Consider the following 15,700-nt stretch of genomic DNA (forward strand, 5'->3'; position numbering starts at 1 on the left):
ATGGGAAACAGCCCTGGGACGAGTGTGGAGGAACTACAAGCTTGTGAGAGTCATCAGTGGTACAGGAAATTCATGACTGAGTGCCCATCTGGAGTTCTCACCTATTACGAGTTTAAACAGTTCTTCGGCCTGAGGAATCTGTCGGAAGCGTCAAATGCCTACGTTTTGACCATGTTCTCAACGTTTGATATGAACGGTGTAAGTTCATTTATACTCCTCTGGCAGGTTAATATATACATTTTAATGTTATCAGCAAAGATGAGTGTCACCATTAGTTGCTTCTCATCTTTACTGAATATCAGTGGTTGTTAAATGTTTTTAAACGGTTTATTTCACATTGCATGTCATTTTTTTTAAAGTAGATTGCTTATGATAATGCTGCTAATATAATTAATGCAAATCATACTCTCACTATGTAAATAATATTGATAATCTGCTATTATGAAGAATTAAGATTAAAATGATCTTCATAATCCTCAGCAAAGAACCAATGAAACAAAAACGAAGAATATATACAATCCTTTACATGCACTTTATTTTGACCATCTATTGTTACTCTATGTCCTGCTTTAATGCAGAGACACTGGTTTGTTGTTATTTTCATTTAGTTTTAAAACCGTGCAGTTTTCATGTTTGCCTGTCTGTGTTTTCCTCAGTGTGTTTCTGCTAACATAAATAATTTAGAAGAACTTAGTCTTTTACTAAGGGTGCTTATCCCATCAATGCTGCTTACTGACCTGCAACTTTAATCGAGAAAGATCAAACCTCTTCTTCATGCTGTTGTTGATTAGTGTATCAGCGTATTACATTAATGACATTTGAAAAATAGGTGGGGAACAGGAGTTTATTCCACTATTTGCATTGTTGTCTTTAAAATGTCAGGAGTATACCATGATGAGTACTGCTCTGGTAATGACAATCTTCACAATGTGCTTTTCTTTCGTAGGATGGCTACATTGATTTCATGGAGTATGTGGCCGCTCTGAGTCTGGTGCTAAAGGGAGGCGTGCAGCAGAAGCTCCGTTGGTACTTCAAACTGTATGATGTAGATAGGAGTGGCTACATCGACCAAGAGGAGCTACTTCAGATAATTAAGGTGCGAAAGAGACTTTATGTTAAAGCATGATGCAGGGCTTAGTGAAAGACTTAGGGAAATCCCAAACACTGTCCTGAAACAACCTGCTTAGACCACTGGGGTCCAAATGAGAAACAAGGCCGAGAAATCCCCTCCTCAGGCTTATAGGAGCGTGGGATCTACTGTGAGTTAGGTTCAGAGGCACATGGATGACACTTGGATGACATCTACTGGTTAACAAAAACATTAAATGTGTCAGTTTATGGCATGTTCATGATCATAACATGACAAAAAAATACTATGATTCCTGTATGAAGCACTTGCAAATATGTGTGGCCTATTTGAATCTAATGTACTTGCAGGATTATTGCTGTTATGAGTTTGTATCTCTTAGGTTGATTGCATGTACTGTGTGTTGCTTTGGATAAAAGCATTCGCTAATTGAAATGTAATGTTCAGTAATGATTTCCTTTCTTTGTGTTGTGTTCAGTCCATCCGTGCAATCAATGGCAGTACCAGTGAGATTTCAGCAGAGAACTTTGCCAACATGGTGTTTGAAAAGATTGACGTCGATGGAGATGGTAAGACCGGAGGGAGAAATATTCAGACATTCGATAATACCTGAATATTGGGATACAGCTGGATAACAAATATTTAGCAAAGGATTGACTATTTATGAATCCAGGTGACAACCAGCATTAGATGATTGTGCTTAGTGTTTGTATGTGTTTATTCTACAGGTGAACTGTCCTATGATGAGTTCATGGAGGGGATTCAGAATGACGAAATGCTGCTGACGACACTAACAGAGAGTTTGGATCTCACACATATTGTCAGCAAAATTCAAGAAGAGATGAGAGCCAACACCTGATACCTCTATCTTTATTGACACTGAAATAAACATTTTTGTATAACTGTTCCACAGCTGAAGAGGTGGATAATCCATAAATCATCATCAGGATGAAAGGATGTGGACCAATCTCTGGGTCACTGTCAAAGAACAGCATTTAACTCCTCTGAGTTTACTAACTCAGACTAACAAAGACAAATATTAATGTTGTATTCAATGACACACTTAAAGGTATTCTACTGCATAGTTTATAATGCTTTCAACATGCACCTTAAACATAAATATTGTGACAATGCTTTACAGTCAAAATAATTTATATGCTGCAAAAAAATGTAATTTTGTCTTCTGAAATAGTCAGACAAATCATAAAGACAGATTAATACCTTAACTCTTTGTTGGACTCTAGCTGAAGTATAAAACTACATGATTTCAGTCCAATCTCCATAAAGTGCCATTATTGAATTTATGTTGTAGCTATTGCATGAATTTTTACAATACATAAGCTACGCGTTCAGTTGAATGTGTTTAGGTGAAACCTACAGGTTCCTTAATTGTAGTGTTTCACATCATGTGCAGTAGAGCCACCTAGATCTCCCTACATCTGAGACAGTAGATGATGTATATTTGAGATTAAACAAGTACCTTATACTACCGTTCTCAAAATGGTGTGATTTTTTACGGAATCCTTTTTTATTTGATATTTCACTGTGTGTTATTATAGGGACAACAAGAATGTGTGCATTTCCAGTTATTTCAAGCAAACTGTAAGCAAAAAGCTAACAAAACGTTCTGTTTGTTCTTCAGTTGTCGAGTTAACTGTTAAAGCATTAGACAGCCTGTAGTCTGAATTAAGCTAAATGACAGTTCCACATTAATGAGTTTTTCATGATATAAGTTGTTGGCTTGAGCGTTTATGTTTAAAACTAAAAATACCTTAGTTAGATATATGCACATTTATAAAGTGAAATGAGAGAACGTGCAAAAAGGACCTTTGTGTGACCAAATAAAAGTTGCGAGGCAAAAATGATATCCAGCATCAATGCCATAGACATCTCAGTATTTAATAATGTTTTAGTTTGAACTTACATTTTTTGTAAGGTGTGTCTGTGTGTCTGTGTGTTTTACATTCTGACTTATTATCACTTACTGACACAGATGGACTGTCTACATTAAAACTTAAAGCCAAGTCATGTTTTTGATCTCTCAATGCGGAGGGAAAAAGGAGTTGGCCACAAAAATGCAAAAGAAAGGAGCAACATCTTATAAAACGAATCTAAGGATGCTAAATTCATAATCTGAACACTTCCTTACACTCCCCTTTATGTCAAATATATTCTGGTATAACCCCTGGGGATTCCTTTATCCTTTGTTAGGGGACAGTGTCTGGCTACTTGGAACCATAACAAACCAACACACCCATCAAGAAAAGACTCGGACTGACCATCCATCCCAGAATGAAAAAGAGATCAATGATCTCAATGGGATTCACCTGCATAAATAAAGGTTTGAAATTAAATTAAATGAATGCAAATAATTAGCACTACACACACATGCGCGACAGGCTCATTATGGATATTAATCCGAAACCAAGAAACCCGAAGTCAAATATGCGCAGCTGGATGTCGGACACACGTTCTCAAAGCCATGAGTAGTTTCAGGGTGTGGTTTATTATTGCCGGGCTGTTTTGTCTACTATTAGTGATAGGATCATCGCCAACCGTCCATTTGTGCCAATGCACATTGAATTGGCTGTTATTTTCAATGGAAACTGCCTAATCTGTCTGCCAGCTGAGTCATAAATATCGTCTGCTAGTGCGCAATGCTGACCAATTTATACGCAATCTAATGTATGACCAATAAATCCTGAATTACAGTAGTAGTTCCTTCCTTCACAAACTCCTTAAAACAAATAAAATACAATTTCTGGAAAATATAAAACACCAGTGGAGAAAATAACAAACAAGAGGGTAAATAAACCCTGAATGAGCAATTTAAAATAGTTTTTACAAAACAAATGCTCAGCATTTTAAACCAAAAAAATTAATTATAAGAACATGTCCGTGTGTCAGATTGAGCCTTACAAAAGCACTTATTATTATATTAATTGCATTAGGATCATTTATAATTATTTTTGATTAGGTAGCTTATCTACATGTCAGATTTATAACTCATGATAATGTTATGAGGTGAAGTTGGTTTACAGTGAAATGCTCAGATGGAAAATTAAAGTATGTGTCCACGTGCTTCAGGAACAGCTTTCCCCTCAGCTGCTCAGAAAAGGTGTGTCGCCGGCGTGACGTCACGGCTGTACCTGAGTTTCGGTGAGGAAAGGGGAAGGGCCGAGCCCGAGTGAACAACACCAGAGTTCCCCGGGAACAATTTGTTGTTATTCTCTCACACTTTCGTCCAAATGATTATCTATTAACATTTCCTTCGGGTGAATCTGCGACACTTCGGGTTTTTGCAGAGGAAACGCGGTTTAATCTCCAGCTGCTGGTGAGCAGGCCAAGAACAGACCTCTCCAACTTCCTGGTTCACCACAGGTATGTGTCGTTCTTTAGTATCGTGTTTGGTCGCTTTTTAACCTGAATTATTTTTAATTGAATCTCACGTTTATAGATACTCTGAACTATTAAACACGGGGTGTAATCTCCGAGCAGAGCTAGTTATATGACAAACAAGTGCTTATATAATCGATAGTATCCCGACTTTCAAAGTGTGCCTGTTTAAAAATGTTTGGATAACCCGGACGCGCAGGATTTCTGGGAACACTGCTGCACCATTGTTAGTCACTGAGAGTGTTTAAACTCTCTGGCTATTGGGGAGATGATTCACAGTAAAATCCACAGTGGACTGATCGGTGTATGTTGTCTTGTCTTTCAGGATGTCGGTCACCCCTCGACGTGTCCGCCTGAAGCCCTGGCTGGTGTCTCAGGTGTCCAGCGGGCGATACCCGGGGCTGGTGTGGATTGAGCGCGAGGCCATGCGCTTCAAGATACCATGGAAACACGCGACACGACATACACCGCAGCACGAGGACGAGGACACCATATTTAAGGTTAACCTAAACTTAACAGATGTCATGGTTGAGCTAAAAGAGGAATGAATGTAGGCCATGAAACGAAGTGTTTGTTTACCCCAAGGCAGAGCTTGTACATGTTGGCACTGCTGCACGGGCAGGGAACTGTGTCCTCTCTTTTTAAATCGACATTTTTTTTGCAAGGTTATTAAATACGCTTTTACAAGTTAAAAAAAGACAAAACTATTTGCATGTAACATCTGGGTTTGCGAGTTGCATCACAAGGCCTCCCAGTTCCACAAAATGACAGTTATTTAATCATGGATCTGCTTTGCCTATTAAAGCGTTGCTTCTTATTTGTCCCTTTTCACCTGATAAACAATTTGAGAAAGTGAACATTTGCTATATCGGTGTAACTTGAGACATACTAAACCCTTTTTGTACTGAGCACATTAATTGGGTGATATTGTCATGAGAAAGGAAACATTTAGGGATGACAAATCTCTTGTATTTTCTAAATATTTTGCTATATATATTGCTATAAGGGTGGTGGTGGCGAAGTCCATATAGGGACTTGACTTGGCATGGCAACTGGAACGTCACCAGTTCAAGTCCCGGAAAGACCAAGTGCTACCGAGGTGTCCCTTAGCAAGGCACCGTTCCCTACACTGCTCCACGGGCGCCGTACATAATGGCAGCCCACTGCTCCTAACACTAGGATGGGTCAAATGCAGAGAAACCGTTTCGTTACATAGTACCTGTGCTACGTAATGACAATAAGTTGAATCTTTAATCTTCTTCAATTATATATGTAAATGCTTTTCATGGATACCCCACAAAGTGCAACTACCTTTGAGAAAGACAGTACAAATATGTGGATTCAGTGCAGGAATGTAAAACCGGACTCTGATATTGATACCTCCGTTGTGTTTAAATGTTCCTCCAGGCTTGGGCTGTGGAGACGGGGAAGTTCCAAGAGGGCGTTGATGAACCTGATCCTGCCAAGTGGAAAGCCCAGCTTCGATGTGCTCTGAACAAAAGCAGAGAGTTCCACCTAGTCTACGATGGCACCAAAGAGGTCCCCATGAATCCTCTGAAGATTTATGATGTGTGTGACATTCCACAGCCCCTCAGTAACCAAGGTAAACAAGAGCTGCTTAAATATGAGTGATTAATTTGTCCTCCTTAATTAGCATTTTTCTTTTGAATTTCAATTGATTTTGTATTTTTTACCCCACAGGTTCCTCAGATGCTGGTTCTTGGACTCCACATGATGATGATGGTGGTGACGAAGATATTCCAGATACACCAGAGTCTCTCCCTCCGTACCCATCCAATGGTGAATATCTTCTCCCCATACTTAATGCATTTTCTCCCCTTAATTTCCTAGCAGTATATCAAAACCCCTCTTCTCTATTATCTCCTCATTTAGGTACCAGTCCCCCTCCTCTCATTATGTGGTCTCCTATGAGCTCCGGATCCCCCATACAACCTTCCAGTTGTCCCCCTTCAAATGAGGTCTGGCCCAAAGAGGAGCCTGTTAAAATCTGGCCTAAAGAGGAGCCCGTGGATGTGGAGATGCACCCCACACCCCTGAGTGAAATGCCCCATGCTCCTCTGCCTGACGTCCCAATGCATCCCCCTTCTCTACCTGAAGTATTCTTCGCCTCTCCAGAGACGTGGATCAGTTCCCTCCCGAGTAAGCATGCACTTCTTCTATTGAGGAAATCACTGCACATCATAAAAGGAATGAATTTGTTTCTCTTTCTCAAACAGATTTTGTATTTTAAGCTACTGTAGCTCAACCTGGTCCATGCATTTCCTAACCTAGGGCATTGTAGTCTTTTTTTTTTAAAACAATACCAAAAAACAATCACTTTGGATTTTGTGAGTATTAACATAACAGGTATGATGGCACGTGTCAGCCAGCGAACTATGTGTCGTATTGTTATTGTTATATTTGTGTTTTTAGATAACATTGAAAGTCTATGGCATAGATAGATGAATAAGCAGCAGGGCCAATACTTGTTAGAAGGATCATTATAAGTAAAATTATGTAAAAGTTTGAATTAAAGCAGAGATGTCATACATGGGTTTAAAATATGTCTGGATTTGTCTCTGTACCAGTGACAGACCTGGAGGTGCAGTTCCTGTACAGAGGGAAGGAGATGTGTCCCACAGGGAACATCAGTAACCCTCAGGGCTGCAGGCTGTTCTACGGAGACCTCGGCCCCATGGTCAACCAGGAGGAGCTGTTCGGGCCGGTGAACCTGGAACAGCTACGCTTTCCGACCACGGAGCACATTGCCAACGAGAAGCAGAGGATTTTCACTAACCGCCTGCTGGATGTGATGGACAGAGGCCTCATCCTGGAGGTCAGCGGTCACGACATCTATGCAGTGCGTCTCTGCCAGTGCAAGGTGTACTGGTCCGGTCCCTGTGCTCCAAACCCTGCTGCACCAAATCTCATAGAGCGCCAGAGAAAGATCAAACTCTTTTGTCTGGAGTCTTTTCTCAGTGGTAAGAAAAACTCACCTTCACCATGCAGATCTGATTGAAGTCATGGTCTTCGCTCTTTTTTAAAATGTTATATTCTTTGATCCACAAATCTAATCCTAATAAATGTGTCTCCATGGTGTTCAGGAGTAATCGCCCATCAGCGTGGCCAGACACCAATCCCTCCTCTATTTGAAATCAACCTATGTTTTGGAGAGGAGTGGCCTGATGGCAGGCCCAAAGAGAGAAAACTTATCATGGTTCAGGTGAGAAATGTTGTTCAAATATGTGTGCTCATTGCAGGACAATACAGGCCAGTGATCAGCAGTCTACACCTCATACTTGTGCATGAACAAACTTCATCTCTGTTTAACAGCAGTTGAAATAATAGTTTACTCAAAAATAATATAAATCTGCAAAAAAGTATATCTGTGCTTAAATATTTAGCATGAAAATGGTTTTAGAAAAGACCCAGAAAAATATATCCTCATGTAACCCTCCTGTCTTCGGGTCAAATCTGGCCGATTTACTACTTTCATCAATCATAACTTTTTAGTTTTTTTTTGTATTCGATTGCTGGCTTTTATGATATCCTTCACAGTCGACATTTGAACATATACAATTGCTGATCACCACATTCATTGAATTTTGGATGGTGGACTTTGTAACACCCATGGTTTTCCCGGTCAAAAATTACCGCCATAAAGAAAAGGAATTAGTAACCACCTGGATCTCACACACACACACACACACACACACACACACACACACACACACACACACACACACACACACACACACACACACACACACACACACACACACACACACACACACACACACACACACACACACACACACACACACACACACACACACACACACACACACACACACACACACACACACACACACACACACACACACACACACACACACACCAGTAGCCTGAAACAATATGTACCGTTTGAAAGGGTGTTAAATGAAATTTGGTGATGATTAATGGTTTTTGTGTTAATGTAATAGCAGTTAAAACAGGACCGGTCAAATTTGACCGAACACCATAGTAAGGGGGGGGGAACGAAGACAATAGGAGGGTTAGTTTTTTTTCACTTGATGGAGACATACTTCAATAATATTTTACATACTTGTATTGGGTTACTAATAAAAGATGTTTACATGCTTTTCTTTCCCTTATTTTTTCTACTGTCCATCTCAATCTACCTGTACTAACCCTCGATCTTGAACGCACCACTATCTTTAAGTCTCTCACCGAAAAAAATCCCAGACTTGTTTTGAGTTGTCTCTTTGATAGTTTGGGGTTTGTTAGGCACTCCTGAATATATATATATATATAATATATATAACATAAACAGAAATGCAAAAGCACTGAAAAAGTGATTTTTGATATGATATGACCACTATTTTAAAGAAAATAGAAACTGTTTAATTTAACCTTAGCTGCAACCCGCCATATATTTTTTCACATTACTCGTAGTTCCCGTTTTAATCCTGACGAACAACTATTCATCCGTGTTACATGCGAACCTCAAGCAATTAATACTTTATTTTGAGAGTGCCTGATTGTGTGCCTCATATTGGTCCTCTCTCCCTGCTCTGTCCTGCAGATTATTCCAGTGGTGGCACGTATGATAAGCGAGATGTTTTCAGGGGACAGCACGCGGTCCTTCGACAGCGGCAGCATTCGCCTGCAGATCTCAATCCCAGATATCAAAGACAACATAGTGACCCACCTAAAGCAGCTGTACTGCCTGCTGCAGACCCACCAGGGCCAGGACGGGTGGACATTGCCCCCCGGCCCGGGCCTGAACATTGTCCAGGCTATGCAGGCACAGTGAAGCAGCCCACACTGAACCAACATATATTATATATCACTGTATGTTCCACAGTGCTACTGAGAGTTGCCTACTGTTGGGAAATAAGTACTTGTGTGTATGTGTAATCATATTTAGAAGTTTAAACACTATACTGTTGGATTATAGTGCTTTCCTCTTGTAAAGTGCTTTCACTATACTTTTCTGTAAATAGAAGTAGTGCCTTTAAGCCTGCATCACTCTACATCATGTGTGCAGGAACTACAGACAGCTGCGGTGACTGCAGGGGCCAAAGTCCTGCTTTCTGCCAGGGGACATTTAAGTTAACTTAGTTAATGAGTTACAGTTCGCCCCATGCCCTATTTATACAAAACTGGCCAGTGATTACCAAACTTTCCTGCACCATGCAGAATACCTTTTTATGTTTTGATCTCATATACATTTATATAAAATATAGGCAAATATTAATTAAAGTATGGATGTTATTTTTCTTCTAGTCATGTACTACTTTAAACTGGCTATTTGGCCCCATTTATCCTGCCAGCATATTGGGTGTTTCAACTCTTTTAACAAATGTTGGACAATAAGGTCTTCCCATTTGACATAATTGGCAGTTGTCTAGTCACCTCATCTGCAGTTTTGTCTTCAGTTCTTTTACTTTTTCCATCTGTATTGTAGTCTATTTTTGTAAACATATCTTTGATTTTTAAGCTATGTATTGTTTCCAGACAGCCATTTAACTAAACAATATTCAGCTACATGGGTCTGTTTTAATATGGATGCCACTGCACTTTGGGGTGCTGAATTATGTTTTATGTCTAGTTGAATTTATCCTGTGATTGTATGTTTATTTTATCAATAAAAATGCAGAAATGATAATGGTGTTTATGAATGACTTTTAATGGTGACACACACACAGTAACTTGTTTCTTTTAAAAATGGTAAAATATTTGACTTTTGTTCACAAGTGTTTGTTTACTTTTATGACTTTACTGATGAGGCTGCAGCTTGACAGATTTGAGTGACCTGCAGTTCTGCACCAGATGTGCTTATGCAGCATTGCTGACCTCTAGTGGATTTGTTTAACAATAGCAAAGGGGGGTTTGTGGGTTAATATGTTAATTTTCAATAGATTTTCTCAGCGCCATATACTGTAGACAGAAGATCTAGATCTAAGATCAGTCTATCTGGTGCTGGATTTTCTGCCATCTGATGATAGTACTTAGTTGCCAAATATAATCATCAGAGCGACCAATATATAACGGCTAATTGTGGCAGAAAACAAAAAAAGCACTTAGAAATGTATATCATTCAGAATTTCCACCATATTGAAAATATCTTAGGTTTGTGTCATTCAAGCATTGGGGTCACATGGTTAGAAAAAGTGGCGGGGGACACTTCAGATAAATAAAATACAAACACTACTGCATTCAGCCCCCCCTGTGCCAACAATACATGCTTACAATTCTAAAAAAGTATCCTAATGCAAAGTGGTGGGGACAACATTGGCCATCTGCAAAAGTGGTGGGGGCCATGTCCCCAGCGTCCCGTCTACATGACGACGTCAATGCTATCAAGTATTTATTGACAATGAAAACCCTCTGATTAAGAGCAAGGGCTCGGGTGTGAGCTGACCGTCCTCTGACTTCTGGCAGTCGGTTAGAGAGAGGGAAAAGCCGCCGCTGGATCTTGAGTGTTGTCTGACATCCCATCGAACAAGCTGCTGCTTTGACAACGACAGTTGGTTTCTAGGCAACACAACAACAACCTGGCGAGCATGGCGGAGAGCAAGCAGAGTGCAGGTTCGTATGAGTTAGAACATTCACTTACCAACTTTCTAGTCACACAACAATAAGGGAATTGTCTTAATAACGATAGTTAGGTGAACAGTTGTTTTCGATTGAAAGATTTGACCTTGGAGTTATTTCTGATCAGTAAGATAGAAAAGGATCGATAAGCTGCTACTTTGTTAAAGCTCTAATGCAAAGTTTTAGGTAATATTCCGTTTGAAACCATTGAACATGTCAGTGTTTGTATCGGAATCTTTTAGTATTCCAACATAGGGGACATTTACACAGTTACAACAAAGAGACAATTCTGATAAAATATAAAACAGTGTTTAGTTAAAGGTAGGGTAGGTAATTCAATTCAGAAACACTTTTTGTTATATTCCATGGAATGCTCTTAACATCCCGATAGCAATGAATAGGCTTACATGAAATGCTTTGACAATAAATACATTACAAAATGTCATCTGTGGAAGCCGTGGCGCTGTAAAATGCACGACCAATCATCTGAGCCGGCCCGGGTCAAATAACTGGATGGACTACCTGCCTGTCAGCCTTCCATCTCGTGCACAAACTTCTCTCGTGCCCTCATTGGTCATGTGCGCGTTCGTGTGTTGGAGGAGGGGCTCTGTAAGGAAGTCTGAAGGAAGGGGCAGATTTCTTTCGGCTGCGTACTTTCAAATTCTAGCGCACTCGAGCTGGTTTCTCCATTCTTACCTACCCTACCTTTAAGTGGCAAGCAAACATTAATACACATTTAAAATCAATGTAGCTGCAGGGTGATGGTGTAACGTGTAAGTATGTTTTGCACAGTGTTATATTGCAATATTGTTTAAAAAAAAACAACAACTAGTAGGCTATGTATTATTTATACATTTCAGACCTTTCTTTCAACTGTATTTGTTATCCTCATTTCATTTCCTTACATGTTTTATGTTTTGTACAATTTATGATCGTTTTATATTATGTTTATACAAAATGTATTTACTGCAACTTTTATTAAATGAAACCTGGAACATATGAAATCTATAACACATCTTTATAAAAATGTATTGACTTTTCAAAATGTGGTTGAGGGAGAAAGTAGTAGGATAACACTCACCTCTCTTTACTCTTTAGAAGCCACAGTGTCGGATGTCCAGAAGAAGATCAGAGCAGCGTTTGAAGCGTTTGATTATGAGTCCAACAACACGGTGGATGTCAGGTGAGCTCCAGCAGTACAGAGAGAGGTGGGGGTGGGGGGGATCCCATTGTTCTCCTGGGCTGATACACCAGACTTTTGTAATGTAAAAACACACTTCCCTGAACCCTTGAGGTCATAACTTTAAACACAATTAAAACATGTCATCTTATTATACTTCTAATCAAATAAACACTTACTAATGAGGTGAAGCGTATACTCAGTTAATAGTGTGGTCTCTAACATGATGTTTGTTTTCCAGAGAGATTGGCACCATCATATATTCCCTGGGTTGCTTTCCCTCTCAAGCAGACCTACACGACTTAATAGCTGAGGTCAGAACATCGTTTTTTCAATATTTTGTCTATAATAGTTGTGGTGACTTGCATGTATAGATTGCTTGAAATTGCAACTACTTACTAAAATATGATATCAGTTATGTTAGAAATTGCTCAGCTTGTTGTTAAAAGTTCCAAACTCACTAGCTGTGTCCTGTTCAACCAGGTTGAAGAGGACCAAACAGGATACATCCACTTGGACAGTTTCCTCCCAGTCATGAGTAAAGTGCTGCTGGAGCACAAGTAAGACAGTTATTTGATCTCCAATACACCTTCTTGACTGATGCCAGTACTGATGTTTGGTATCTAATGAGGTATCTAATGAGGTAGCTACTGAAGGATTTCACTGAATCCATGTGTAGTAAAAAGGTCTTCCACTGTAACCTGTTGTTGATCATTAAACATTCAGGTGTTTGTTTTGCCACCCAAGAAGACACACGTCAGATCTCTTTCAATAATGTATGCCACCTTCTTTAAAGTTTAGCTTTTTTATGCGGGTAAATGTACGTGTGTGTGCGTGTGTGTGTGTGTGTGTGTGTGTGTGTGTGTGTGTGTGTGTGTGTGTGTGTGTGTGTGTGTGTGTGTGTGTGTGTGTGTGTGTGTGTGTGTGTGTGTGTGTGTGTGTGTGTGTGTGTGTGTGTGTGTGTGTGTGTGTGTGTGTGTGTTAGGTTCCCACCCATCCCTGAGGACCTCCTGCTCCAGGCCTTTGAGGTGAGATCAGCTGTTTACGGCTCCTACACACGGCGGCGTGCGTTGTCGCTTGCCGGCGGGGAGGGGCTGAAACTCGACCAACAACCAATCACATGAATCTCCCGCCCAAGCACGCGGTTTGATTGGCTAGAGCTTGCACTGGCATATGATTCGATTGGCTGACGCCTCCGTCGAGGCTTCAAAAGTAGAACATTGCTCTGCTTTTGCAGCAAGCACCGCGAGAGAAGCTACGCTTTGCTCCCACAATGCAGTTCGGCGAATGGTGACGTCACCCCATTCAACGTGAATGGGCAGAAGCGTTGAAGCGGCAACGCACGCCGCCGTGTGTAGGCTCCTCATATTCTCCAGTGTTGTAGTTCCCGCGTCTGAACAGTATATAAATAAAGTTGGACCCTTCGAGTCTCTGCAGATATCATACTGTCAGCAGAGTGACACTAACATCAGAGTAACTGATATTTGTTAAAGCAGAAAATCAATAACTCTATATTTCCAGGTTCTGGACAAAGAGAAGAAAGGATACCTAGAGCCTGAGGAGCTGACAAAGTACATGACACAGGAAGGTAAAAGCAGAAGCCTTCAGGTTTTACTTTGTGACTTGTTGGAGCAGATCATCTCATAGATATTTTTTGTGTGTCTTACATTCCCCCTACTATTTTTTCAAAACATCTTATAATGTACAAACAGTTTTGAAACCATGGCTGTGTTGTTTTTGTGTAAACCAGGTGAGCTCTTCACCCAGGAGGAGATGGATGAGATGCTGACAGCACTGGCTGACCATGAGAAGAACGTTGTCTACTACAAAGACCTAATCAACCAGCTGACCATTGACCCAGACATGTAGACAATGTCACAGTGTGTCTACAAAAATGCTGGAAAATATTAGAAACACACGTCTGTGTGTTTGTTGACTGTATTAATGCAAGTTATTATGTTGTGCTAGTAGTTCTGATATGGTATAATATAATAAATGTAAATATCTAAATCCTAACTTTGTGTTTCCAGAATCGTTGAATTTCCAGAATCGTTGAATTCAGATAAATTACAATTTGGTATAAATTGCGCATTTTGGGGGAAAAATAAATCAATGCATGTAAGCTTGAAGTTTATATTCATCATTACTTTTTGAAGTCTTGTTGTTTCTTAGTAATAACATAACCTATATATTAATACCTAAAGTGTTGTTTTGTTTGTTTAACACATTTAAGCATTAAACTATAGTCCAATTGAAGTTAGTAAAAATGTATATATTTTAATTTTGATTGAAATATATGCGCACCCTTTTTTCACTTAAAAACAGTATAAGTTTCTGATAAACATATTTCATACTTCAGCTTGGAAGCTGTTTTGGTTAAGTAAAAGTAAGGAAATAGTGTTAGCTCAACATGATGTAAATAAAGCTTTAAAAGTAAAGCTACTCATCAGGCATTAACTTGAAACTAGAATGTAATCTTATGACCGTGTTACTCGTCACGGTAGATCTATTTTTAACAATAGTTCATACTGTTTGGTAAATCAGATTAATATATGATGCAAGTTGCATCATGCAACTTTGAGCATGTTCTCATAGTGTGTGGGAATAGAAAGTAAAAGTCTAACTTCAGTCCTTGATGCATATAATTCCACTATTGCTTAACAGGCTGGATTTCTGTACATTTCCCAAGTTTTTCATCACCTTACATTTAGGTATTAAAATGAATAGGTGACTCATGTTAGATCTCTTTTTTATATTATTTTCACACATATTACTTTAGGTTTGGGCTAAATATGAGCATGTTGTTTACCTTGTGTCCATTACATCATTGAGGAATGTATTCTGGTTCATGTTTGGCAGAGTGACATAAAAAACAAGGAAGGGCCTGGGGTTGTTTTATTGTGGAGCCAGTCTGCCAAGCAGTTTAAACGGTGTGACGGAGATAAGAAGTGCTGCAGCTAGACGTTTCAAATGTTCTCTCTCTGTTTATCTTTCCCAAGAGCTCTTTCTTTAGTATCAGCTCCATATGTACATTAGATTAATACAAAACTGGACGTGGTAGATTCAAAAGAGACTGTCATACGCTGCTATTGAGAAATTGCAACAGAAGGAAAGTGTTACAAAGATATGACTGCCCTTACTAGAAGTTTGTAATACATTTAGCAATAAACTGAACATTTTATCCCTTCTTTCTCTGTAGATCTGTTTTATTCACTATAACATGTACCTGCCGTGTTGTAGGCAGTTATCTATGACAGGATTCACACATTTATAGGCCCATACTAATCGTCGTTTTAGATTAGGAAGATACATAAATATGAGCTGACTGAGCCTTGTTGCTCAATACTTGTAATCTCACAAAAATGGAAGATGGAAAATGAGAAAAATGCTGATAAGGCATTTCAAGTCTATGTATAGACCTGGAGACCTTTAAGCTT

General features: G+C 39.5%; 3 protein-coding genes across 3 annotated transcripts; all 3 read left to right on the forward strand.

Annotated features, from left to right (window-relative positions):
* On the forward strand, positions 1 to 1,946 carry guca1ab.2 (guanylate cyclase activator 1Ab.2; the record flags this gene model as incomplete). Its single annotated transcript, XM_079680554.1, has 4 exons — positions 1 to 198; positions 947 to 1,096; positions 1,566 to 1,656; positions 1,816 to 1,946. 4 exons carry the CDS (start codon positions 1 to 3, stop codon positions 1,944 to 1,946), a joined length of 570 nt encoding a protein of 189 aa, XP_079536680.1.
* A 2,260-nt stretch (positions 1,947 to 4,206) lies between these two features.
* Positions 4,207 to 10,154, forward strand: irf6 (interferon regulatory factor 6). Its single transcript, XM_079684862.1, has 8 exons — positions 4,207 to 4,468; positions 4,809 to 4,983; positions 5,891 to 6,086; positions 6,185 to 6,283; positions 6,377 to 6,643; positions 7,072 to 7,464; positions 7,588 to 7,706; positions 9,069 to 10,154. Exons 2-8 carry the CDS (start codon positions 4,810 to 4,812, stop codon positions 9,297 to 9,299), a joined length of 1,479 nt encoding a protein of 492 aa, XP_079540988.1. The 5' UTR covers positions 4,207 to 4,468; position 4,809; the 3' UTR covers positions 9,300 to 10,154.
* A 663-nt stretch (positions 10,155 to 10,817) lies between these two features.
* Positions 10,818 to 14,906, forward strand: drc8 (dynein regulatory complex subunit 8). Its single transcript, XM_079683868.1, has 7 exons — positions 10,818 to 11,077; positions 12,182 to 12,266; positions 12,505 to 12,577; positions 12,747 to 12,823; positions 13,249 to 13,291; positions 13,785 to 13,851; positions 14,014 to 14,906. The coding sequence occupies exons 1-7, from the start codon at positions 11,053 to 11,055 to the stop codon at positions 14,130 to 14,132; spliced, it is 489 nt and encodes a 162-aa protein (XP_079539994.1). The 5' UTR covers positions 10,818 to 11,052; the 3' UTR covers positions 14,133 to 14,906.
* Positions 14,907 to 15,700: the final 794 nt, after the last annotated feature.

The sequence above is a fragment of the Notothenia rossii genome, assembly GCF_949606895.1.
Source record: "Notothenia rossii genome assembly, chromosome: 5".
In the NCBI taxonomy this organism is placed as follows: Eukaryota; Metazoa; Chordata; class Actinopteri; order Perciformes; family Nototheniidae; genus Notothenia; species Notothenia rossii.

What these genes read in the sequence shown, in the direction of transcription:
- irf6 (XM_079684862.1), top strand. Translation starts at nt 4,810, where the DNA reads ATGTCGGTCACCCCTCGACGTGTCCGCCTGAAGCCCTGGCTGGTGTCT. An exon ending in ACAGCCCCTCAGTAACCAAG is followed by an intron (nt 6,087 to 6,184) that starts GTAAACAAGAGC and finishes TTTACCCCACAG; the next exon opens with GTTCCTCAGATGCTGGTTCT. An exon ending in CCCTCCGTACCCATCCAATG is followed by an intron (nt 6,284 to 6,376) that starts GTGAATATCTTC and finishes CTCCTCATTTAG; the next exon opens with GTACCAGTCCCCCTCCTCTC.
- drc8 (XM_079683868.1), top strand. Translation starts at nt 11,053, where the DNA reads ATGGCGGAGAGCAAGCAGAGTGCAG. An exon ending in TACACGACTTAATAGCTGAG is followed by an intron (nt 12,578 to 12,746) that starts GTCAGAACATCG and finishes CTGTTCAACCAG; the next exon opens with GTTGAAGAGGACCAAACAGG. An exon ending in AAAGTGCTGCTGGAGCACAA is followed by an intron (nt 12,824 to 13,248) that starts GTAAGACAGTTA and finishes TGTGTGTGTTAG; the next exon opens with GTTCCCACCCATCCCTGAGG.